The sequence below is a fragment of the Eublepharis macularius genome, chromosome 3 (genome assembly GCF_028583425.1).
Source record: "Eublepharis macularius isolate TG4126 chromosome 3, MPM_Emac_v1.0, whole genome shotgun sequence".
Lineage (NCBI taxonomy): Eukaryota > Metazoa > Chordata > Lepidosauria > Squamata > Eublepharidae > Eublepharis > Eublepharis macularius.
The window spans coordinates 78,419,186-78,443,815 of NC_072792.1; the positions used below are offsets into that span (position 1 = coordinate 78,419,186).

A 24,630-nucleotide genomic window follows, 5' to 3' on the forward strand; every position below is an offset into this window, starting at 1 on the left:
CCACCTGTCCAACATAGACTGATAGAGGATGCAGGCCAGAAGGTATTCTCACTTCACTCACACTGAAAGCCCAGAGCTAGGAAATTGAAGAGTTCAACTTCAAGGAGACCAGCTGCTCAACTCACCAGGGGATCCAATGAGTGTAATGAGGGCTGAAGACACACCTTTTCTACACACTTGTCAGAGAGCATGAGAGGACCTTCTGAGTCTCAAGACAAAGATCAGGCCAGCCCACCTCTTTCTTGGCTCAGTAGCTCAAAGGAAATGTAGAAAGCAACTTATAGGGGTCTGCAACATAATCCTTGACTATTGCCTCTGCCAAATTCTGGCTTATACCCCTGATGTTCCCAGAGAGTCTGATTGCATTCCCAATAGTATCCATCTTCAGGGACATCTCAGGAGTGGCCATGGGGAAAACCTGCTGGCAGGATGCCCCTCTTGGCCAGCATAAACTGCACGCACTGAGAGAGCTTGTCTGTCAAGATGGTGAGCTTCCCAGCCTGTTGAACAATGTTCCCCTTGAACATTGTCATACATGGTTACCAAAATGTATGGCTCCTTCTCAGTAAGAGGTTACAGGTGGGATACAATGCTCTCTTGCAGCCTTATCACAAGCACACACACTGCTGGAACAAGGTCTGCAGGTCCTGTGTCTGAGTCCTGGAAGAATTTGGACCAGAGGAATGACCAGGCAAAAGTTGCTATGTCAGATGAGTCCATGATACTGAAGCCCTTGAAGGGTCTGAGGACGTCTGTCATCTGTAAGATGGTCAGCCACTCCTCTTGGCTGAACTGACTCTTCCTCTTCCAAGTGTTTCTCTCTGAGAGGCACATCATGAGGGCAGCCTACTGCTCCACCAAAAACTTGAGCATGGCATGGGTGGAGTTTCAGTGAGTGCTAACATCACCAGTCAAGTGACAATCCAGCAAGCCTCTCAGGACCTGCTTTTGATGTTGTTGTTGAGTTGCTTTCACTCTGATAGAGAAATGACCCCTGATGTTGCAGTGTCCAGTCCAGGTTCCTCAGAAGAACCCAGAATCTGAGCATCCCTGTTACAACCCTCTTTATTTTCCATCACACAGATATACATAAACTTTCTCAGGTGCACACATAGTTTACCTGTCTAAACAAGAATCAATATTTTTCTCATAAATGCATAGACACCCTCAGGCTGTACACAGCTTGCCTGTCTAAACCAGAAAGCGGAATGAACCTTTTCTCTCCACTCAGTAACTAAAAACTGCAGTTTACTCCACTCACACTCTCAGTCATCAACCAATCACCTCACTCACTCATCCCTCTTTTTCACCCTCTTCATCTGCACCACACCAAGCATTTAAAGACACACACACACACACACACTTAAAATCATTACAGACCCTCACCACAAAATGAAGTTTGCGGGCTGCACCACAGTACTCTACAGAGGGCAAGCAGAGGGCACATGCTAATGACAGACTTCTGGGAGCAGTCTGAGGAAGCTGATATCTTTGACCATGGAAAAGGGATGTCTACATATAGCAATCATTTCGGCAATTTTCTGAGTGACCCGCTTTGTTGCCCTCTGGATCCCACTTCTGGCACACCAGTGCCACTCCCACCAAACATCTGTCAGAGATGGTGGCTTGCTGGTGACCTTGTGGCACCAGCCTCTTTCTCCTCCTGAAGAAGCACTGCCTGATGGTGCATCTTCAAGTGGTTGCTGAAATTGGTAGTTCAGAGATGACAGGGTTTTTTTTTCAATTGACACAGGCTCTGCAGTGCTGGCATTGTGCATACCACCAGTCCTCCATCCTCTGGAAGTGCTCCCAGATGTTGGAGGTAATTAAAATCAATTAAAAATGGTGTCAATAGAAATAGGTTTAAAACCCGGGGAAGCTGTCGCTTTTATCTTGGCAGTAATATACATCACATGGACTCATTGTATGAGCTGAGAAAGGGTGAACTCTAATGGTAATGTTTCTATCTCAGAAAAGTAGTTGTATTTAGAGGTGTGAAACAATTTGGGTTTCTTGCTTCGGAATTTCCAAAGCAGGAAAAAGAATTGGAAATAAGCGATTTCCGAAGCAGCAAGCCACTTTGGAAATCGCTTATTAACTCTGTTTAGTGTGCTCCATAAAGATTTGGAGCACACCGACAAAATTCCCACCCTGCCACAGGCAGGGACTTTCCCTCCTGCCAGCTGAAGCAAGCTGCAGGGTTTAAAAACTACCACCCGCTGCTTATTTCACTCAATGGGATGGAGAGGAGGGGGTTTCCTGCCTGTCACCTGGAGTTTAAAGTGTCCCTTTCCATGCCACTGGCAAGCGGCACAGAAAGGGGCACTTTAAACCCCGCAGCTTGCTTCAGCTGGCAGCAGGGGAAGTCCCTGCCTGTCAGCTGAAGCTGGGTGTATGGCTCCACTGGACTCAGCCCTGTTGCCACCTGCCTAGCCCAGGAGCTCCTCTCCAATGGGCCACCCTCTGATGGCTTGGTTCACCATGAAGGGGGCAGGCCCACGGCTGGGTGAGGGTGAACAGCAGCCGGAGAAGCATCTGGCCTGGAGCATGCAGGGCCAGAGGAAAGCATCTTGCACTGCCATTCAGCTGAATTTTGGGGCAGCACTGCAGCAAACTCCACAGTGGCTACAGATGTGGCCAACAGAAGCCCCGATGCCGGCTCTCTCAGCACAGGAAAAACAGATGGCTACTCCCCTCCAATCACAGGTACAACAAAGGACCAAGTCCACGGGAAGTAAAATGCAATACTCAACAGTAAATTTACAAAAGGTATATTCAAAGTGCAAGTGCTATAAATAGTGAAAATTCATACACATTGTGAATTCATACCCATACATTCATTCCATAATCATCACAGATTTGTAAGGGAAGATACATCCATATACATTGAACAGTAGGGCTATAACTCCATAGGTCTTTTCATGAATTCTTATACAAGGTATTGAGCAAAGACTAGCAGTCCTGAGTCCTTCCAGATCAATGAGGAGCGACACAGTTGGAAATGAAAAGCAAAGTTCCAAACCACGCCCAATCTGGGGCCGGCTTCACACTGCAGATTTCGTGATTCCTTCATCAGGAGCGTGCAGTTCACTCCATCAGGTCAGGACAGAGCACAATCCAATGTTATTTCATCACCAACACTCTTGAAAGCCCATAACACGGCGGCTGTGCTTGTTCTCTTGCGCACAGCTGAGCACAGCTGGTGACAACTCAGCACAGCGGGACCTGTTGAATTGGGCACCCTCAACTGGCCCGGATTCCCAACCCCAGCAGAAGAGGCCGCACCTGGCTGAAGAGGGGCATGCCTGGCTGGGGAGGCAAGAAAAGCAGAGGAGGGAGACCAAGGGATAGCTCCAGAGGCAGGAGGTGACCACTGAATGGATGGAGGAGACAAAGGGTGGGGCAGAGTTGGTACAGGGTCAGGCCATTGGGAGGAGGGAAGGGGCACTGGGGGAAGAGGAGGAAGCCAGGATTGGCTGTGGTGGTGGGGGGAAACAAATAAAAGGGATGCTCCCAATGAAGCTGGCAAACAACACAGTGCTTTAAACCCCGTGGCTTGCTTCAGCTGGCAGGCAGGAAAGTCCCCGCCTGTCAGCTGAAGCCGGGGTTTAAAGCATCACTTTCCTTGCCGCTTGCCAGTGGCATGGAAACAGGCGCTTTAAACACCTTGACTCAAAGCTCCCAAAGCGATCTGAATCACTTCAGAAAGTTTTGATTCGGAATTCCTAAACTGGGCCCACAATGCTGGGGCTGATTAGGAAATCCTGAATTTTTACAAATCGGGCCTGATTTGGTTGTTTATTCTGAATCAGAAACCCAAATTTCACACCCCTAGTTGTATCCATGTTGCTTTATTCCACCCTTAGTTTGAGCCTCCCCCCACCACCCCATTGAAGTAGTATTAGTTATTCTTTCAGCTCCAATTGTGAAAGTTTTTCTGGAATGATTGTAGTAACTGAATTTACTTGGTATTGCACAATCTTGTTGCACATCTCATGCTGACAAATGCTACTGGAACAACTCCAGATAACAGTGAAAGGCTTTTGGATAAATAGTTCTTTTAAAAAGACAGAGATTTCAGAAAGAAGTTTTGTTTTCTTTAATCTCTTACCAGCTCAGAAGGGTCTAGTAAACATTTTCAGCATCCTAGGTTTTATGTACTAAATAACAGGTGGTGTTTTTCTTCCTAAGCAGAGAAAAAGGGGCAATGTGTTTATCACTAAAGCACAGCGCCCTGACAAAAAGCAGATCTTTCAAATGGCATAATCTATAGTTAAAGCCAAAGTGCAAGCAACAAATCGATCACATTTTCATTTGGAAGATGCATTGGTAGAAGGTCTGAGATGCACTTTTGTCATACTTTTGAGAACAAATTCGGAAGTTATCTTGAAAGAGGAGACAGAAGGTTCACATTTTCTTCTGATTGCTTACTGAGTTTTAACACTGTATTTTGATCCTAAACCTTGGAGAACTCAAGAACCAGTGCTTTCATGAAATTTCATGAGATTAGTGTGTAGCATACTATTTTATTTTTCAGAAAAGATATGCTTTTACCAAAAGTGCTAATAAAATTTTATATAAAACTCCTGGTGAATGGACACAGTAATTTGAGACAAAGGATGCACAGTAGAGCCAGATCTTATGCTAAGAACATAAAGTGGATCTACATTTCAGTTAATATTCTGGGTTAAAATTGTGTGTGTCAATAATCCTAACACTTACTTGTAATCAGTTTGCTTTTGCTATTATGGAAAGATACTTTTGGCTTCCAATTGGTCCTAATGTAATTCATTTGTCTCCTGAGGCTATTCAAATCTAAATCTAGTCAATATTTCTTTTATAGATATGGCAACAGTCTAGACATGCACTTATTGGTATTTTATGGGCACGTTTCGGATATTTGGATGGTATTCAGAATTTTTGGAAATACTGGTATCCAGGTTCTGAATAGTTCCAGAAATATTCAGGATATGCAGGAATATCTGGGGCTGGATCCCATGCCTGATCTTTAACCATGTAACAGGTTTCCTGGGCAATGGGCTTGAGGGAGATGGAGGTATCTTTCCTATACAAATGGGATCACACAGGGAGCGCACTGGAACTATCTTCCCAATCATGACTATTCTCTCATATTCTCTTATGGCTCTGTGAGCATGGGCAAAGAAGATATAAAGTTGGCCTGCCTGCAGCTTGACTCCATTTCAGGGTGACATTTTTGATGTTGATTTGCCTTGGCTGCTCTGGTATATCTGTGCCTTGGATTAATTCTGCTGTCTGCTTTGGCCTGCCCAGGAAGACTCTCTGCTTATTTGGTGCCAGGATAGGTTTGCACTTTTAAAAAAAGTTTTTCTGTATTTTTTTGTTTTTCTTTGGTTGGTTGAAGTTGCATGGGGAAGGAACCCCTTTTGTTTTCCTTATTGTTTCTTTAAAATAGTTACGTTTGGGTTTGTGCTGTTTGGGGTTTAAAAGGCTTGTGCTGTTTTGCTGTGGTCTCTTATCTTCACAGGGCACGTGTTCACTTGCCTCATTGGTGAGATGATCACTCTAGATGGGCAGCCCTTGTCTATTGTTGAAGCTGCCAATTTCTGAAGGCTCCTCCAAGAAGCCTATCTGTGGTACACAATCCCAGCTTGCACCACACTGAGCAGGACTATGGTGCCCTTCTTGTTTATGACTTCCAGGACCTGGGTTTGTGGGAGAGCTGTGCACTTCACATCTGACATCTGTACCTACCCTCAATCACAGCATGCATACCTCTGGCAATGGCAATACCACTTTGCAGTGGTGGCAAACTTAGGATGCTCTGGGTAGGAGTGGAGCAACCAGTGCTAAGCAGGGTGAGAGAGGCCACTGCACAAGCAATTGCCAGGATGTGCTCCACATAAAGATACTGAACAAGGAGCACACTGCAACCAACAACTCTGCTGCGATCAAGAAGCAATTAGTAGCATGGATATGCCAAGAAACAGTTAGTGGCATGGTGCAGGCCATGAAGCACATGCAACATGGGAGAGGAGGGGGAAAGCTGCTCCCACAACCTCCTCTTCCTGGCAGGGTCCCTCCATGGCCATTCCCAATGTGCCCATGGTTATGGAGGCCATTAGAGAGGCAGTCAGCACTAATGGGAATATGAAGCACATAAGCCTGGCTTTGGCATATGCAATGGTAAAGGACTACTTATCTAAACACTATGAGTCGGGTTCCACCAATCCAGTGAGCTACGGACCAGGAAAGAGATAGTCTAGTGGGGATCTCTGTCTTGTGGCTGAGAAGCTCATTGAGCCCGCTGACAAGCATGCAGAATGTGATTTTTCCCCAGGTGGGCAACATTGTCAGCCTGCACTGCTCACATCTGCTCCACTGGAGGTCTGAGGGCCAAGCTACACATGACGAATAACACTTGAACAGAAAGTGTATTTCTCCCTGTTCACTTGCCCTCCACTCAATCCACTTGCTGTTCAAGTGTCATTCGTCATGTGTAGCTTGGCCCTGAGTAATTGGTCTTCCTGAAGTTCAATTTGCCACTCTACAACTATCCAACACTGGACTTTGAGAATGAGTGACGTGGGTGTGTACTTGTGCCTGTATCTTTTCAGGGATTGTTGGGGAATGAAGGAAAACACTTCCCCCCAAATTTAAAACTCAGAAGTAGAAAGAAACAGAAAAGGAGTTACCAATTTGATTAGTACTATATAAAACCCACGTTCCAAATTATGTTCTAAAAATACTTTTTTTAAAACCCTCAACTGAACTCTAATTGTTGTTTGCATTTGGAGACTTTTAGCCAGAAGTTGCATTGGCTTCTCTGCCCTGGAGAAAGCATGGGATTTTTTCCCCCATAGGAAACGATGGAAACAATTATGATGGCTGTGGGGGGGGGCACTTCATTCAGAGCCCATGGACTTTTGAAACTTGGAGTGGGGGGGTCATTAGGGGACAGGCAGGATGAATTCCCTGCAATTATGGTTTTATTTGCTTGAAAAAAAACACTCTAGCCCCCTGAAAAGAATCACCCCTAGGGAATAATGAACCCCAAAATTTTGGAATCCTGAAAAAAAAACCCAAATGCCAAAATGGTATTGGGGGATTTGAATAACCTTGAATACTAGTATTTATGCTCTTCCCAAAATTTCTCCACAGTATTTTCACAATAACCCTGAGAGGTAGGTTAGACTGTGTGTGTGTGACTGGAGCAAAGTCACTCAGTGAGCTTCCACAGCAGTGTGGTTATTTAAGCCTGGGTCTCCCAGAGCCTTCTCTGAAACTCTAACCACTATACCACTTTAGTTTTTGTTAAGTGGCTGCTGTTGAACAGTAGCAAGTGGATGGGCCTGGGTGAGTTACACAAGTCACGTGGTATCAAGCTGTGTGGTAGCTTATTAAGTAGTAGTTTTAGTAAGTAATAGTTTATTGTTGAAACCATAGGCCAAAACATTCCAGCATATGCACCATATAACAATCAAAAGAGTTAAGACATGATTACATGTTTATATGGCAAGATAAAACTTAAATTTAAAAATAAAATGATAAAAAATAGAAATGGCTAAAGGAAGCAAATCCCTCCCCAAAATTTCATAAAATCACAGTATGACTAAAATTTTTACACACTTAGCATACACTAATTTCTTTCTTGTATTTGTTGAGTAAAATAAAAATAGTCACTTCAAGAATTATAAGAGGGAAAACATCAGCCATTAAAAAATTAATACATTCCTCATCTGAGCCAGAAAAATTTACAAGAAAATGGTTGTTGGGGGTTTTCCGGGCTGTATTGCCGTCGTCTTGGCATTGTAGTTCCTGACGTTTCGCCAGCAGCTGTGGCTGGCATCTTCAGAGGTGTAGCACCAAAAGACAGAGATCTCTCAGTGATCTCTCTCTGAGAGATCTCTGTCTTTTGGTGCTACACCTCTGAAGATGCCAGCCACAGCTGCTGGCGAAACGTCAGGAACTACAATGCCAAGACCACGGCAATACAGCCCGGAAAACCCCCAACAACCATCGTTCTCCGGCCGTGAAAGCCTTCGACATTACAAGAAAATGGTTCAGCAGTTTATTCCAGATGCACCTGTAGAAGGAGCAATATAAAACATAGTGTATAATGTCCTCCACCTGATTGAGACCACATGGGCAGAGGCTAGGCTTGCCATTCCCCTGACGGGGCCAGGGGATCCCCTGCTCCCACCTCCTCCCCCACCCCCACTTACCTGGCCAGCAGGGGACGTGCCCCCCCGGGCGCCTCCTGGCAGCACAGGTGCATCCCTGGGGGCACACCTGCGCCACATCCCCAGGCAGCACGGCGCACCCCCATACCCTGCTGCAGTGTGCCCCCACACCCCGCAACGGGCCCATTTGGGGCCGAATTGGGCCCACGGGGGGTTAATTCAGCCCTTTGGGGGGCACGTGCACACTCCTAGGCCGCCCTTTGACCTGCGTGATGATGTCACTTCCCAGAAGTGATGTCATCATGCATGCCAGGAGTGCACATGCACAAGAACAGAGAAGCAGCAGCAGGGTGAGTGCCAGCATCCCATTCTCCCGCCGGGGAACTTAAGGGACCTGGCAACCCTAGCAGAGGCATTGTTCCACTGCTATTTTTTAAAATATGCCCTGTAAATTGGCATTCTTTGGAAGTAAGCACTAGTAAAAGCCTTACTTAATGTTACATTAGAAAGGTCAACTGGGTAGTGAGAGAAGAATTTATTTTTCTTAATCTGAGGAAACCACATGGAATTTAGATCGTTGAACCAGACCAGTATCACAAAGGGTATCTTTTTCAAAGAGCCAAATATGAATTTTGCTTGAGTCCCAAAGCTTTAAAGCCTCTAAAGAAGGCAAAGAGTATAACTACAAAATAGGGGACAGCAGATTAAACCACTGATTCCCTTCCTTGTAGTACCAGAAACAATAGTTTACCCAATGGTTTTTGGAAGTACTGTGGCAGTTGCTTCTGGGCACAGCCTTGAGTTCTCATCAAAGGCCAAAATACCCTGAAAGGCCCCTGCCACTCCCCCACCTTTTATTGGCAGAAGCCAAGCCTGAAATACTGACTGTTACTGTCGCCTAGTAACAGTCTCTGAGGGCATCTTGTTAAAGCTACAGGCACTCCTTTTATCATTTTTTTTTAAAAACCCTGGAATATATATATTTTAATAGTTTTTTTTAGATTTCATATTTTTCTGCAAACTTGGGGCATTTTTCAGGTATGTAGGAAGATCTGTCTTGTCCATTCATGGCTCCAATTTCCAGACTTAAGTATTCAGATCAGGATCACTTGATTATTGGTATATTTGATTGTAGCTTCCAGAAAGTCTTCAACTGCAGCCCCATATAGAGTTTTTTGCAGTAATCTAATCTTGATGTTACCAAGACATGCACAACAGTGACAAAATCTGTCAGGGAGTCCAGAACTGGTTTAAGACATATAACTTTTACTATTCACTAGTAATGTTTTCCTACTGCTGCATACATTTTCTTGGTGGTGTACTATTTATTGGTTGCAAAACTAGTAAGTATGCTGAGGTGATAGGGGAAGATTCAAGGGCTGACCTTTGACTCCAGTGAAAGTGTTTGAAGTTATATGACTTCTTTTGCTGGGGTAAAATTCCATTCAGCTGGGAAACAGCACTGGATTCTGACCAACAATGCCATCCTAAGCATGAATTTGGAATAATGTCTGCTTAGGATGACACTAATAACCTACCATATTACCACCATGGTCCCAACTCCTAGTTCCCCCCTCCCCTTTTGGCTAGCTGGATCTCACTGGCATATATGCTTGTATGCTTATGTTTGCGGGGCCAGCTAAAAGGCAAGGGTCCTAGCACAGGAGAACAAATACACAATTTTGTTGGAGAAAAATTAGGCCACAATTTTATTGGTTACAAAAGAAAAAGGAGCATTAGCTGCATAGGGTATGGGTCCCAGCATCGGGTCTGCCAGCCAATGACACCCTCACCCCTTCAGCCCACCTGCTGAAGGGGGACACCACGGGATGATGGTTGAGGGATCCACACTGGGCGGTAGCCTCTGTGTGGGTCCCCCGTCACCTGGAAGCAGGCATGCCCTGGCAGCCCCCCGAGCTGGGCTTGCCGCTGCCATGCCTGGTCCAAAATCCCTTATGGGGATCCCCATCTATGGGGAAACAATGCCCATAGTACCTGTTTCCCCGCAAGGGATCGGTGCCCAATGCCCAAACCACCACTGGAGCCACAAAATGGCTCCCTGCCAAAGCTCCTAACTCTGCAACCACCACAATAAACTATCCCGGATATCCTGCAGCCAAATGTCGTGTCCCCATCTGGATAGGTGCCCACCATCCGGGCAGTACAAGGCAGTAATCCTGAAAGAAATATCAGGATGACATATAAACAAGCCCCCATTATTCAGGACAAAATTTCCCACCGCTTTGGAAAGCCTCCTCCAGGCCAAGTCCACCCTGACGTTATCCTTTGCCCCCCGCCAGGTACAGCATTCCAGCAATGCCAACCAAAAAGTCTTCATGTCCGAATAACAAACATTAAACCAACCCAAGTCCTGTAACATGTCCTGCAATACCGACAGCTTGGTTCTTCTGTGCAGGTCGTTCTCTCCAAGCTGCAAAACAACCACGTCCGGGAGTCCCTCACGTTCTGCAAGACGTCGAAAGCAAGGCAATAACATGTTCCAGGTCATCCTGCTTGATCCAATCCACTTGATGGTAACATAGTCCCCAAGCCCCAAGTCACGGCCCCAGCCAGACGCTCTTGCATAGCGGGCTGCCCAGAAAACAATGCTGTCCCCCATCATCCAGACCCATTTGTGGTGACCTGAAAGAGCTAAACAGAAGGTAGATTAAGCACCAACTCTGGCATAATGTATGCTTTATAACAGCTGGAGTGCCAACTGCCGATAGCTCGCACACGACCTGGGGACAAGCCAATATAAGAGGCTTCAGTAGTAGCCCCTATCTGAAATGAATGAGCCCCAAAAGTCTCGAACTGGCAAACCTTCAGCTGTCAAGGCCAAGCGGAGAACACTAACAAACTGGAAACAGGAAAGAGGATCCCCATCCCGGTGTACAAAGAAGACCCCCCCCCCGACCTTATGGCGTATGGCCATATAAGCTGGCAGTGCCTGAAAGGGGCACGGTCCAGAGTCGGTAATGCCCAAGGAAATCTGGGTCCCCCTTTCCCCACTGATCCGTCTTGGAATAATGGATATTAACACCCTTAGTGAGCATGGAGACATCCCCGAACATAATAGCTCGACCCACTACTGCCTGATGGGAGCCCGCCACTAGCTCCCCCACCTGGAATGTGCCAAAAAAGGCCAAGGTGAATGGGGCCTCAAATAGAATTGCTTCGAAGGCCGAATGGCAGACACCCAGAAGGTGTAAAAGGAGCTGCATGAGGATGGCGTATGTAATGGACTGATGAGAATCCAGAGGGGGAGGGGCAATGTATCTCCACCCTTCAATTGCTCTATGAGCTGCAAAAAAGGAGCATGGGTCGGGAAGGCCACGTGCCTTACTAAAAAAGGAAATGGCTGCTAAGTGGCATTTCATGGTTCTGGGGGTGAAGCCTCACTCATGGAGGTGGGCAAGATAGCGAAGCACCAAAACCTCAGACACAGGGAGTCTACCCGACCCTCCCCACTGTACAGAAATGGTCAGGAAACTGGACAGGGCTCTATGATACGCCTTCAGTGAAGATGGAGCAACAGATGCTAATACTCCCTGCACTATGGAATGTTCCCAAGGTTCCAGAGGTCCTCTGGGAATGGATCCCGATGTGCTTCCGGTGCCAAGGCAAAGAACCGCTCTGTCTGGAAGCAAGATAATGCGTCTGCGATGCCATTGTCTGTTCCTGCTATGTGTTTTACAGAGAAAAATATGTTACTTTCCAGGCATGCCAGTACGAACCTGCACACCAGACGCATAACCCGCTCAGAGCGCAAGGATTGCTTATTCAAGACCTTGACAATGGCTAAGTTGTCACACCAGAATACCACCCGCTTATACCTGAACTGCTCTACCCAGATGATGACGGCAACCAGAATAGGGAAAAGCTCTAGGAACATGAGGTCATGCAGTAAACCAGACCAGCTCCATTAGGAAGGCCAAGGCTGGGCATACCAGCAGCCATTAAGATAGATCCCAAAGCCCCTGCTGCCGGCAGCATCAGAATGAACCTGCAGATCAGGGAAAGCAATCCAAGTGTCTTGCCAAAAGGACACCCTATTGTACTGGGATAAGAAGTCCAGCCAAACCCGAAGATCTTCCTTCATGACCTTAGCAACCCTGATGTGGTGCCAGGGGGAGGAAGCCCCACTCATCGCCTGAGCCAAGCGAGCACAGAAGGGGCGACCCAGGGAAACTCCCCAACAGGCAAAATTAAGATGACCCAAGAGCGACTGCAGCCCTTTCAATGTGGTTTTAGTCCGATCTAGCATACCAAGAATAAGCTCTTGCAACACAAGGAGTTTATCTTGGGGAAGCCTGGAGCATCCCGCCACAGAGTCCAGCTCAATCCCCGATAGGTGAGCCAGGAGGCAGGACCCTCCATCTTTCCCCCTGCCAATGGGACCCCTAGCTCCAAGGCGAGAGCCTGGAAACCTGCGAGCCTGTCAGCACATGCTTGACCCCCCCCAATGGCCTCACCAGGATGGCCCCATCAAGGTAGTGCGTGACCTGAGGGCAACCCAGGTGACCCTTAGCATCCCATTCAAGGAATGTACTAAAAGTGTCAAAGGTGGCACATGCAACAGAACAACCCATGGGCATGGCTTTGTCCACATACCAAAATCCCTCAGTCTTGAAGCCTAACAAGCAATAGTCGTCAGGGTGAACAGGCAACAACCAGAAGGTGGACTGAATGTTGCACTTAGCCATAAGGGCACCGGGGCCACAATACCGGACCAAGCTCACGGCATGATCGAAGGATGTGTAGCGCACAGAACAGAGCTCAGGTGGAATGGCATCATTAACAGAGGAACCCTTTGTGTAAGAAAGATGGTGAATCAGGCGGTATTCACCCGGGGCTTTCTTTGGGACCACCCCCAAAGGTGACACCCAGAAATTAGACAAGGGGGACATCTTAAAGGGACCTGCCAGACACCCAGCTCTAATTTCCTTGGCCAGCTTAGCAGCTACAACATTGGGCATATCCCTGGCAGACTTTAGATTGCCAGAAGTAGTGGGTACCCTAGGACTCGTGAAGGGATATGAAAACCTGAAGTAATCCCCGCCCACAAGTAATTGGCTACTGGTCTGTTAGGGTAGCGTTCTAAGAGGGGGCATAGGGCCTCCTTCCAAATGGAAGAGGGAGCAAGAGTTAACCCTAATGATGCCATGCTACTTTCCACTGGCCAGGGGCTGATAGGCGGTGCTGTTGGAGCCAGCAGAACCTCCCTCCTTTCGAGCACCTGCATTGGAGGTCCGGCCCCCATGAAAGGGCTGATTGGAACCCAGTTGAGAACAAGAGGAATGAGGGTGTGGCCCATAGCAATGTTCACAAAAATGCTCAAACTTGCAGTGAGTGCACCGGCACTTGCCCTGATTATATTCCCAACAGACAGCTCTCCTACCCCTCCTAACACCCCAGCGCTCTTGGCGAGAAGAATCTGCCTTGCTCCACATGCTCGGACCGACCAACCATAACCATAACTTTTGATTGATCAGATCCCACTGCCTCCAGGCATTATGCGAAGCCCTCTTACGAAAGGCTTCATCATATTCTATCACTGCCCCTTCCCCAGCCTGGGCCCTGGCCTGCAGTACATTAGACATATGGTTAGATAAGTGCCAGCCCCTATCCGGGTAAGCCAGCTGGACAACCCCCATGAGGACCATGAAGCCCTCCATGAAATTGGTGAAAGTTTTTTTCAACCTCCCCTTTCTTTTCCTTTTCCTGGAAGGAGGGCGGGATAGACCTTCCTCAGCCTCTGGACGGATAAGTGAAAAAACATCCACGTAATATCCATCCAAAATGCACCTATGCATCTTACGAGATAAATGGGCCCCAGGTGGGTTCTCCTCTTCCCTGCGGCTCTTAACAGGATAACCCGCACCCTTGGCATGATCTTCCCCCCAAACTGGGCTCAATTTACCTGACCTCTTACCAGAGTGACCAGAGCGCCACTGGGCAGCCCAGGGTGGAATAGCAGAAACATGAACAGCCACTTCCCAATAGTCCCAATCAGAATCCCTCTCTTCCTCCCCCATGGATGACTCACTTGAGGACGAAGTTGTATCCGAGTCGTCCTTGTGCCACAATGTCCTCCAGGTCTTTCGCATCTTTCTCCTCCTTTTTGCAGCTTGCTGCTTCCGGACCTCTGGGCTGGAGGAACCATCACTTGATGTGGACCAAGCCTGATGGCCCCTCCGGGAAGAACTCTTCCAAGCAGAACTTGTACATGCCCCTTGGCTCAATGAGCCCTCCACCTCAGTGGCAACCTCTTCTGAGAAGGCGGACTCCCGCATCAAATCTACCTTCTCTTGCAGCTGTTGTAGTGCTTTAGAAATGCCTTGCAGAGAAGAACCCTTCTGGGATGGAGCATGTGGCATCAATGGCCCAGTAGGGCTGGCCTCCCTCACCACCCTGGGATTACTAGAATGCTCAGCTACTCTTTGTTGTGGCCTGGCCGCCCTAGCCCTCAATGGCACATGATTGTGCCTTATGGTCCCTGTGGCAAGCCTGGTGGCACATCATTCCCTGCTCCCTGAGGTGCTTGCCACCCTAGTCACCCTGGGCACAGCACTGCACAGAGCCCTGCCTCATGGGGTGCTGGCCCTGCCCCTGCCACTGGCTGGTAAGTCATGTTCCCTGGCAGCCGCAGACCCACGTAGGGGCGTGTCCCTCTGTTGCCTGCACTCCACTCCATGTGCCCTGCCTCATGCTGCGGCCGGAGAAGTAGCCCTAGGCCCATCCTGAGCCCTACCCCCATGTTGGGGCCGCCCCTTGGCACTGCCCTTGCCCTTCTGTTGGGGGTGCCCCTCCCCCTTGGGAACCGTCGCTGCCCTCTTTAAGGGCATATTAGAGCCGGGCTGCAAAGCATAGGGGGAAATGTAGTCCCCCCCAGGCCCTGGGGCTAATGTAGCTCACCCCAGGTGCAGTTACGGCACCTGCAATCTGTGCCCGACCATGCACACGGGCCCGCCACTGCCCCAAATGCCACTGAGTTGCCCGCTGTCATTCGGGGAAAATTCCCTGCTTCTGGCCAACTCTGAGCCACCGGGGTAAGGCGCGGGTGCATGGAGGCAGCCAGCAAGGCTCCACGCTAGCCGGGAGTCCAGAGCAGTGAACCGTTGCGTCTGCTCCGATTGCTGCTCCAAAGCCAACTGAAGAGCTCGCTTGCCAGCCCTGGCTTAAATAGAAAGTGGGAGGACCTGAGGGAAAACCTCTTCCCTTGGGTCCAGCAACAGCTCCCATTTTCAAACACTCAGCCAGCCACACTGATGTTCCTCCTAGTCCTGAATTTTTGCTACACTTGTGTAGCTTTGCGCTCTGCCTGAGCAAAAGGTTTAGCAGAAACTTCTTCCCACCGCAGGTGTTGTAACACCCATGCGCACAAGAATTCTTTTAAAGAATTCACATGTTTCACATGCTTTGGAAAGGGGTCAGTTCATATGGAAGTGATTCTTGAAATGCCAACCTGTTGCTTTTCATACAGGCCAATCCACCATACTAATTAACCTGGTGTGTATTTTTTTAAAAACAGCTGTGGCTAAAGTACTAACATGAGTCAAAGATGTACTGTTAGTAAACAGCTGAATATATTTCATTTAACTTTTTAAAATTATGCTGCCTCAGTACTTAGTTTGAATTTAAATTTTTTGCAGATCCTTAAAATACAGCAATAAAACAGCCAATGCAGTAAAATAAATACAGCCAGTAACCTCTTACTGCCCAAGTAACTAATATCTACATAACAAGAACTCTTGCTGCAAATGCTCTGCTTCAGCACTAAATCTCTATAGTATTACTTACAGCACACAGTGGAATATTCTATCAGGCTTCTTTTACAAGAGGTTGATATTCTCTAGAGCTTGTGCATAATACTGTCTGGAGTGATAGATGGATGTAACATTTCATTACTCCTGCCATTGATTTCTCTCTACTTTTTCACAACAAAAGTAAAAATGTGACCTCTTATTCCACTGAATTAGTTTCAGAGCACTTGGCATTATTGACCTCTTAATGAAAATTAATGATAACTTCTTTCATTCAATCTTACCAGTAGGCACAGAGAATTCATATAAAGTAATGGAGTCATTTATTTCTCTTTTAAAAAGAAATAACATTATATTAAAAACAAAATTCAGTTTTAATGCAAAATATTACGTTCATTTAAACATAAAACCAAGTAAATAAAAATGATGGTTTTCACTGTAACACCTACTGCCTTGGTACTCCTATGCCCCCACTTCCATTCAAATTATTTTGAGGCTAGAACAAAATGATAAAATAATTCTTAAGAAATGTCTCCTTACTCAAAGCTGCTTGCAAAAATTCAAATATATAATTCCGACATACAATTTAAAAACATTTTCAAGTAGTTGATACTGTTAGATTTCAGTTTGTTTTTTTTAAGGAAGAAAATTAGCATTTTATCAAAAAATGCTTCTGTCTTCTGCTGTATAGTTCCATCCATTTCTATGACTTTTACTTTCTGTACGTAGCCCCATCCTCAAAATTTCCTTTCCCATTAGATAGCCTTGTGGAACGGCTACACATGCACATATTGTGTCTATGAGAAGGAGAATATCAGGACAGGCCTTGTTTGCTAAAACTCCCAATTTAATTAATGGAATGTTATCAGTTTGCAAGTGTGTGAAATTTTATGAAGATTTTGAAGGTATGTGAAGGTTTTGAATTGCATTTTACAGTCTTGGACATGACTGTAAAATGCGTAGAATATGCATGATAGTATATAATCTTGAAATTACAGGTTTTCACTAGAAATCCGCTAGTTTTACCCCAAAGCAAGCAGCTATACGATTAGGATTATCTGTGAGCTTTTCCCATGTGATATGCCTGTTCATAAAAATCTTCAGGTGGTGAAAACATGAGGTGTTTGCACTACACTATGGCATTAATGCATAATTTGTTCATACAGGCAAAGTTTCTTATTTAGAAACTGATAAGCAACAAGTTGAAACTTGGGGGAAATACTGTGACCTACTTCAAAGCATTTAAATACTTCAAACAGTTTAAAAAGTAGATTGAAGGCTGTGTGGTTTTTAACCAGAAAATTCTGCTAAAACTAAGATGCACAGGGAACACGCCAAAAGCTTGGGTCATAGCCAAAAGATTTGAAATATTTATCTTTTTTCCTATACACCAGTTGTGTGTGTATGTGTGTACCATCAAGTCACAACTGACTTATGGTGACCCAGCAGGGTTTTCAAGGCAAGAGATGTTCAGAGAAGGTTTGCCACTGCCTGCCTCTGGATGCCCCTGGCCCCGAACGTACCTGGACCAGCATTTGCTGGCCTGCGCAGTGAGGGAAAGGGAGCAGGAATGGCTTTTTTCCGGCCCAGCACAGCTCCAGGCTGGGAGCGCAGTTCGAATTTTCCCAGCTGCCCAATCACGGCAGCCGGCTGGGATTTGAAGAAGGAGAGCTGTTGCCTGACCTGATTTCTATTTAAGCTGGGCTGGCTCCCCATCCCCACATTAGGCTCTGGAATGGCGATCCCCACCCACCCTTTGCATAATTCAAGTTTTGGGGATTTGCATTGTGAAGTTAAGCAAATTATTAGGTTAGTAATTGATCTGTTAGACTAGTCGGGATATTGCATGGTTGTTTACACGTGTTTCTATGATTTTATATGTTGGGACATACAAAAGCCTATCAAGTCTTTGGCTACATTTTGTCACAATTTTAGGTGGGCAGTTTGGGTGTTGGGCACCGATCCCTTGGAGGGGGGAACAGGGCCTGCATGCACTGCTTCCCTTATGGGATCCCCATAAGGGATCTAGGACCAAGCTTGGCAGTGGTAAGCTGAGCTCGGGGGCTGACAGAGAATGTCTGCGTCCAGGTGACAGAGGAACCACGCAGAAGCTACCGCCCAGTGTGGTCCCTGCAACTGCCATCCCACAGCTTCCCCTTTCAGCAGGCGGGCTGAAGGGGTGAGGGGTCATTGGCTGGCAGGCGAGTCAGCCGATGCTGGGATCCCTGCCCTACGCAGCCATTGCTCTTCTTTTCTGTAACCAATAAAGTTGTGGCCTGTTTTTCTTCAGAGAAGCGTCAGCATGGTTATTTCCTGCTCAGTGAACCCCTGGCCGCATTAGGCTGGTCCCGCAAAGCAACCCTGGCCTTTTTTGGCAGTCTTCCATTCAAATACTGACCAAGGCTAACCCTGCTTAACTTCTGAGCTCTAATACGATCAGGATACCTGGACCATCCAGGTCAGGTCACCTCCATTTTTAACTAGTGTGTCAAATCTTGATATATTACCAAGAATGATGTCATTCTTTTCCAAGTATGTGCTATCTGGTGTACAACTTTTAGTTTTGTTAAGACACAAAATGAGAGAGAAAAACACAGTTCCAACTGATTAGCAACTGATGGCATACTTTCCCATTTTCAATGGCATAATAGTTAGCAGAAGAATCAAGCAAGCAGGCAGTCATGAGGTGGAGGAGACCAGAATGGTGAAAGGGGCTGCCTATGTAACTGGGAAGTTATATACAAGGCTGCAGATTACCTTTATGTCTAAGTAACAAAAAGAATCTGTGAAAAACCTATGTGACAAACAAGTCTGTAAACTTTTGCCCGTCTCTTTTCCCCTTTCCCCTACTATTTATAGATAACAAAGACTATGATGCATATCTGTCATACACCAAAGTGGATCCTGACCAGTGGAATCAGGAAACTGGGGAAGAAGAACGATTTGCTCTAGAGATCTTACCAGATATGCTTGAAAAGCACTATGGGTACAAGTTGTTTATTCCAGATAGAGATCTGATTCCAACTGGAAGTAAGTTTCAACTTCTTTGCACCTATATAATGTATATTCTGTACTGCAGTACTATTCAGTTCTGTTTCTCAATACTAGGGTTGACTAGGAGCAAGTGGTCAAGATGATTTAGGCTCTGCATACAAAATTCAGTTGGATGTATTCTGCTCCTCCACTCAGCAGAACTGAGCCTTCTTCCAGCCTAAGGAGGGTTCCTGTAACTTGTGATTCATCTAACACAGGCTGCAGGAAGTCTTTGAATGTTGCCAAGTGCAGTGGTAGGATACATGCCAATGTATATTACTTAGTAATAGCTTAAACTGAAGGTAGAAAGATCTCCAGAAAAGAATGAGTATTGAAAAGGCTGATGGAATGAATATATGATATGGCAGTTGCCTACAAAGTACATAATGAGATCTTGATTACATCCTCTATCTTTAATTTGCAATACTAGTTCTTAGAAAGATTTAATATCAGAATTGTAGGAACTGAATCTGTTATTAATATTATGTGTTTAAAAGTTTAGGAATAGGATATAACATGTTATTCTAGTAATGATTAGCAAACTGCCCTCTGCACATTTTGGAAGCAGTTTGGTAGTTAAAAGCTTAATCAGAGAACTCTTGGAAAAACTTGCCTTTTCTCTAGGATTTTTTGCCAGCGCATGTCAGCAGTAACCTATGATTGGATACAGTGGTCATTCCAATGACCTTTAGAATTTTTGCTTAATTCATGGACACTCATCACCAGTTAAAGCTGATTTTGGGGGGCTATAAGAAAAATCCAACAACAAAGGGGTCAATGTAATCTTTGACCAAGTATATATAAGCTCTTCAGCCCAAAGAAACAACATTTTGCAACACAAAAGTCTCTTAAAATTTTTAGTAAGACCTCTATTTGTCTCCCCCCCTTTTTTATAGCTTATAATGAGACCAGAAACTTTCCTCTTCTCCCTCTCACCATTCTCAGTCAAGGAAAAACTATCTCCCACCCTGACTAAGCACAGGCAGGGTTGGACTAGGATATGAGAGGAGCACATACATTTCCTGTTCTCTACAATATCTGTGCAGACTTCTTGCATACATGCCAAAGGGAAAAGAAGGAAAAGAGAATTATGATAAACCCTACTTGTACAAGGTTAATAAAGTATATATTATTCAGCTGTAACTTTATGTAGATAAAAACATTAACATATCACTCCTATATTTCCAAAAATTATAAAGGCGGGGGTGGGGGTGGGGGTTGGAATAGGTTTTTACCATTTTTTTCCTCCAGAAAAAAAGTGGAAATTTGGGGAGAAATTTAAATATATGCAATACTTACTTTCCCAACAACCCTAAACTTCTTTTACTGATATAACCACTTTCTTCATGTATACTAAGCATATTAAATTGTGCTATTTGGCATATTTATAGAATTTAAAAATAAATAACTTCTTTTTCTATAAGAAATATTTTAAATTGATGTATTGTCGAAGGCTTTCACGGCCGGAGAACGATGGTTGTTGTGTTTTCCGGGCTGTATAGCCATGGTCTTGGCATTGTAGTTCCTGACGTTTCGCCAGCAGCTGTGACTGGCATCTTCAGAGGTGTAGCACCAAAAGTGTCACTGTGACACTGAGAGATTTCTGTCTTTTGGTGTTACACCTCTGAAGATGCCAGTCACAGCTGCTGGCGAAACGTCAGGAACTACAATGCCAAGACCACAGCTATACAGCCCGGAAAATCTACAATAACCAATATTTTAAATTATTAATAAAGACTTAAAAACGGCTATACCCTGTGCTGTCATAGCACACGTATCTTTAATTTTTGCAGTCTGAGAGGTAGGGAAAAATAAAAATTGAAGGTAGAAAACAAATTCTGTAGTAAACAGAAGAAAGTCTATTATTTGAACAGAAACTGTCATAGAGGCACAATAATGCTAGCTTGCTTGAATATTAACACTGAAAACAATGGATTCTTTAAAAATGTATTTTTGTTAAACACATAGCCTATTAATAGTTGCCAAAATTATTTACATTTAAACAAAAAAAATCTTGAAGTTAAGAGTTATTTTTCTAGTGCTCTCCAAAATGCCCGTTTTCCCACTGGAAAAATTAACTAAGTGTTCAATATTCATGCTTTACATTTGAAATGAGTGAAATGCTCTGTAAGATAAGGATTATCTCACTAAAAAGTTAAAAGGATTCAGGTGCATAGCTGTGATTTGGTCTGCAGTAAAAGAGAAATATTTTACAGATTTTTTTAGTGCCCCCCCACCCCTCACACACCTAATTTCCATTGGAAAAAATTGAGGAGGGAAGTCCTTGAGAAAAAAAGACGGGCTTTTTTCAGATTTTCCTGGGATCCCCCCCCCCCCAGGACTTAACATCTCTGTTCCCATTCACAGTAGTATTTGTGCAAACAATAATGTAATTGTCATGACTTTTTAAAAAGTTTATGGTCCTTCTTTAAAGTATCAACTACAATTATAAATATATATTCAGGTAGGATAAACCATTGGCCTTTTATATTTATGGAACAGATTAGGCAGTAATTCACTGATTATTAACAGTCCTTCCCTTTTCTTGGTCTAGAGCCAATTATTATGCCTGGAATCTAGCTCCTGATTTTCAGGGTATGAAAAGCATACAGTCTTGTGAGTTTTCACCTACCAGCTTTACTATCTAGTCTAAAATAGTGGAGGAGGCAAAATGCCTCTGAAGTAATACCCTGGGATTTGTTTGACTCTTTTTTATTGGTCTGAAAATAAACAACTTTATTATAAAAAAAGAAAGTTCATTTAAACTGCCATTATGAGAAACTGATCTTAAAAGTTATATCAATTTTATCCAAAATGTGTATGCACCAGAAGTAGGTCTTTAATACAAATCCATTTGGGGGATTCCCCTACACCACCATATTAATATAAATAGCACATAAAGTTATGTGCTATTTATATTAATATGGTGGGGAATCCCTAGTGAAACTCCCTAATGAAATCATATTAGTATTCTATGTTATGATATATTGAAATGTATAGAACTGTGTACAAGTATGTTCTGTTTGCATACAAGTGAAACTGTTTGCATGCAAGTTTGTGAAAAGACTGTAGGAAGAAAAATATTAGGAGAAAAATAAAATGGTCTCACTTGGAAACTCCAACAGAGCACCTTTCTACCAACTGTAGGCAAATGTTTGGATCCAATGAAGGTTCTGATGAATGTAGATCTTCCTCTTGTTCCTTTCCCCATGACAGTTCATTCAAGTCCCAGGGAAAGTTGTGCTATCCACATGCATATGGCAGGCTGTATACTAAACAGAGCAAAAGGGAAACAGGCTTGTGTCCAGATGTCACTGAATCCAGCTCAAGGTCTCACTTCCAATTCTACTTCTTAATTGCAGTTTCCAAGTAAGAGTTTTTTCCCCCTCGTGTGGAGCAACAAACAGAAAGCCTGCTTCACAGGAGGAATATTTTAAAGACTGCCTAGAGGCTACCTGTGGGATAAAGAGAGGATCAGGGTGTTCTAGATTGCTACCCATTGCATGAAGTTCTTCACTTTTTTCCAGGAAAAGGATGAGAATGTTCTGTGCAGAATACAATTTCTCTTCCTTTCAAGAAGTTAGCAGGCCCTTGAGCATTTCCAATTTAAAGAAGTAATCTGGATTCTAAAGATAATACACAATCCTAGAAGAGGATAGTTTTCACAAAACCGCCCCAACCCAACGGTTGGAATAAAGAGGGAATGTTAGGTCAAGTGATTATTTACAACCATGATTTGAACAATTATAATGATTTTACTCCATGGATTAAAATGGGCTTGCTTATTAACCCTTTACATTGTATACATTTTTGACTGATCTTGTGCCTCTCTCTTTGCAGCATACATTGAGGATGTGGCAAGATGTGTAGACCAAAGCAAGCGATTGATCATTGTCATGACTCCAAATTATGTAGTAAGAAGAGGATGGAGTATCTTTGAACTGGAAACAAGACTTCGAAACATGTTAGTTACTGGAGAAATTAAAGTGATACTGATTGAATGCAGTGAACTCCGAGGAATTATGAACTACCAGGAAGTTGAGGCCCTGAAACATACCATCAAGCTCCTTACTGTTATTAAATGGCATGGACCAAAATGCAACAAGTTGAATTCCAAATTCTGGAAACGTTTACAATATGAAATGCCTTTTAAGAGGATAGAACCCATCACACATGAGCAGGTTTTAGATGTCAGTGAACAGGGACCTTTTGGGGAACTGCAGACAGTCTCAGCAATTTCCATGGCTGCTGCTACCTCCACTGCTCTGGCCACTGCCCATCCTGACCTGCGCTCCACCTTTCACAATACATATCATTCCCAGATGCGCCAGAAACACTATTATCGAAGCTATGAATACGATGTACCTCCTACTGGCACCCTGCCTCTTACCTCAATAGGTAACCAGCATACCTACTGCAACATCCCTATGACACTTATTAATGGGCAGCGGCCACAGACTAAAACTAACAGAGAGCAGAATCCCGACGAGGCTCATACAAACAGTGCGATACTGCCACTCTTACCACGGGAAACCAGTATATCAAGTGTCATTTGGTGACAGAAATGGAAGGGGGAATTCAGCCCCCTGAAGTAGAAGCAAAGTCTGCAGTCTGGTGCCTGGAACTACATCCTCGACTGCTGCTGTTAATCATGCATTACAATCTAAGAAATATGAGGAAAAACAGGGTCTTGTACATATGTTTTTGCAAATTTCTTTGTAGCATCAGTCTTCCTGTTTTATCCATGTATCTTGCCATTCACATTTTGACTTTGTTTTATATGTCATTGGAATTTGTATATTTACATTTTTAAAAAAGAAGAATGAAGAGACTACTGTATAGATATGAGAATCCTTTTTGCTTCATTAGTATAGTTTATGTGTTATTTTTTAACATTTCTTGGGAATGCTTGGAGAAAGTTCTGTTGAGTCCAGAGCATTATCTGTTTTGTTAGTCTGCCCAGCCTGATACCCAAAGGTCATGCTTGCAGCAGCTCACCAGTGTGTGCACATGTGAGTGCGTGTGTGAGTGTGTGTGAACACTTGTTCTTAGGAGGACCCCACAAATGATTCACAGCCCTGTTCATTATACCACTGTTACATCCCCCCTTCCATCCTGACCCTTTTTAAAGCACCACACTGGATGAAATTATAGATGGTCTAATTGTCTAACATTTCACATAGTAAAATAGTTGTGAAACAATAAAAACCCAGTTTATATCACATGCTTCACCATAACCACTATGACCACTATAATGTATGTAGAAAGAAAAGTAGAAGGGTTTTTTTTTTGCTTTTTTATGAGTTGATTGTATTCCTTTTATAGATAACATGCCGTCTGTAATTTACTCACTTCCTGAGAAAGTGTTGGATGTGTTTGTGAAACCTCCCCCCGCCCCAACTTTTGGGTTAAGATTCAGTGGTTTTCTTTTGCTTTGAATTCTTCAAATGAGATTATTTACATTTGTCAGGCAAATAAGGCAATAGGCACTGAAGTGCACTAAATCCCCCAGAGATTTACAGCGACAGCTTCCAAACCAAAGGAGAGCAGAAGGACAATAGCAAATATGGTTTGTCACATTGTATAACAAAAATGCTGTCTTTTAAAAAGTACTGAGAAAAATGCTTTGGCAGCTGATTTTCGGAGTCCCAACGCATACATTGAAAAGT

The 24,630-nt window shown here is 44.5% G+C and overlaps 1 protein-coding gene across 1 annotated transcript in view; it reads left to right on the top strand.

Moving 5' to 3' along the window:
- Positions 1–23,520, top strand: part of IL1RAPL1 (interleukin 1 receptor accessory protein like 1) — a 742,385-nt gene extending 718,865 nt beyond the window's left edge. The window contains exons 9-10 of the mRNA XM_054974391.1: positions 18,788–18,958; positions 22,802–23,520. Coding sequence (XP_054830366.1) covers positions 18,788–18,958; positions 22,802–23,520 — 890 coding nt within the window. The remainder of the gene's footprint in view (positions 1–18,787; positions 18,959–22,801) is intronic.
- Positions 23,521–24,630: the final 1,110 nt, after the last annotated feature.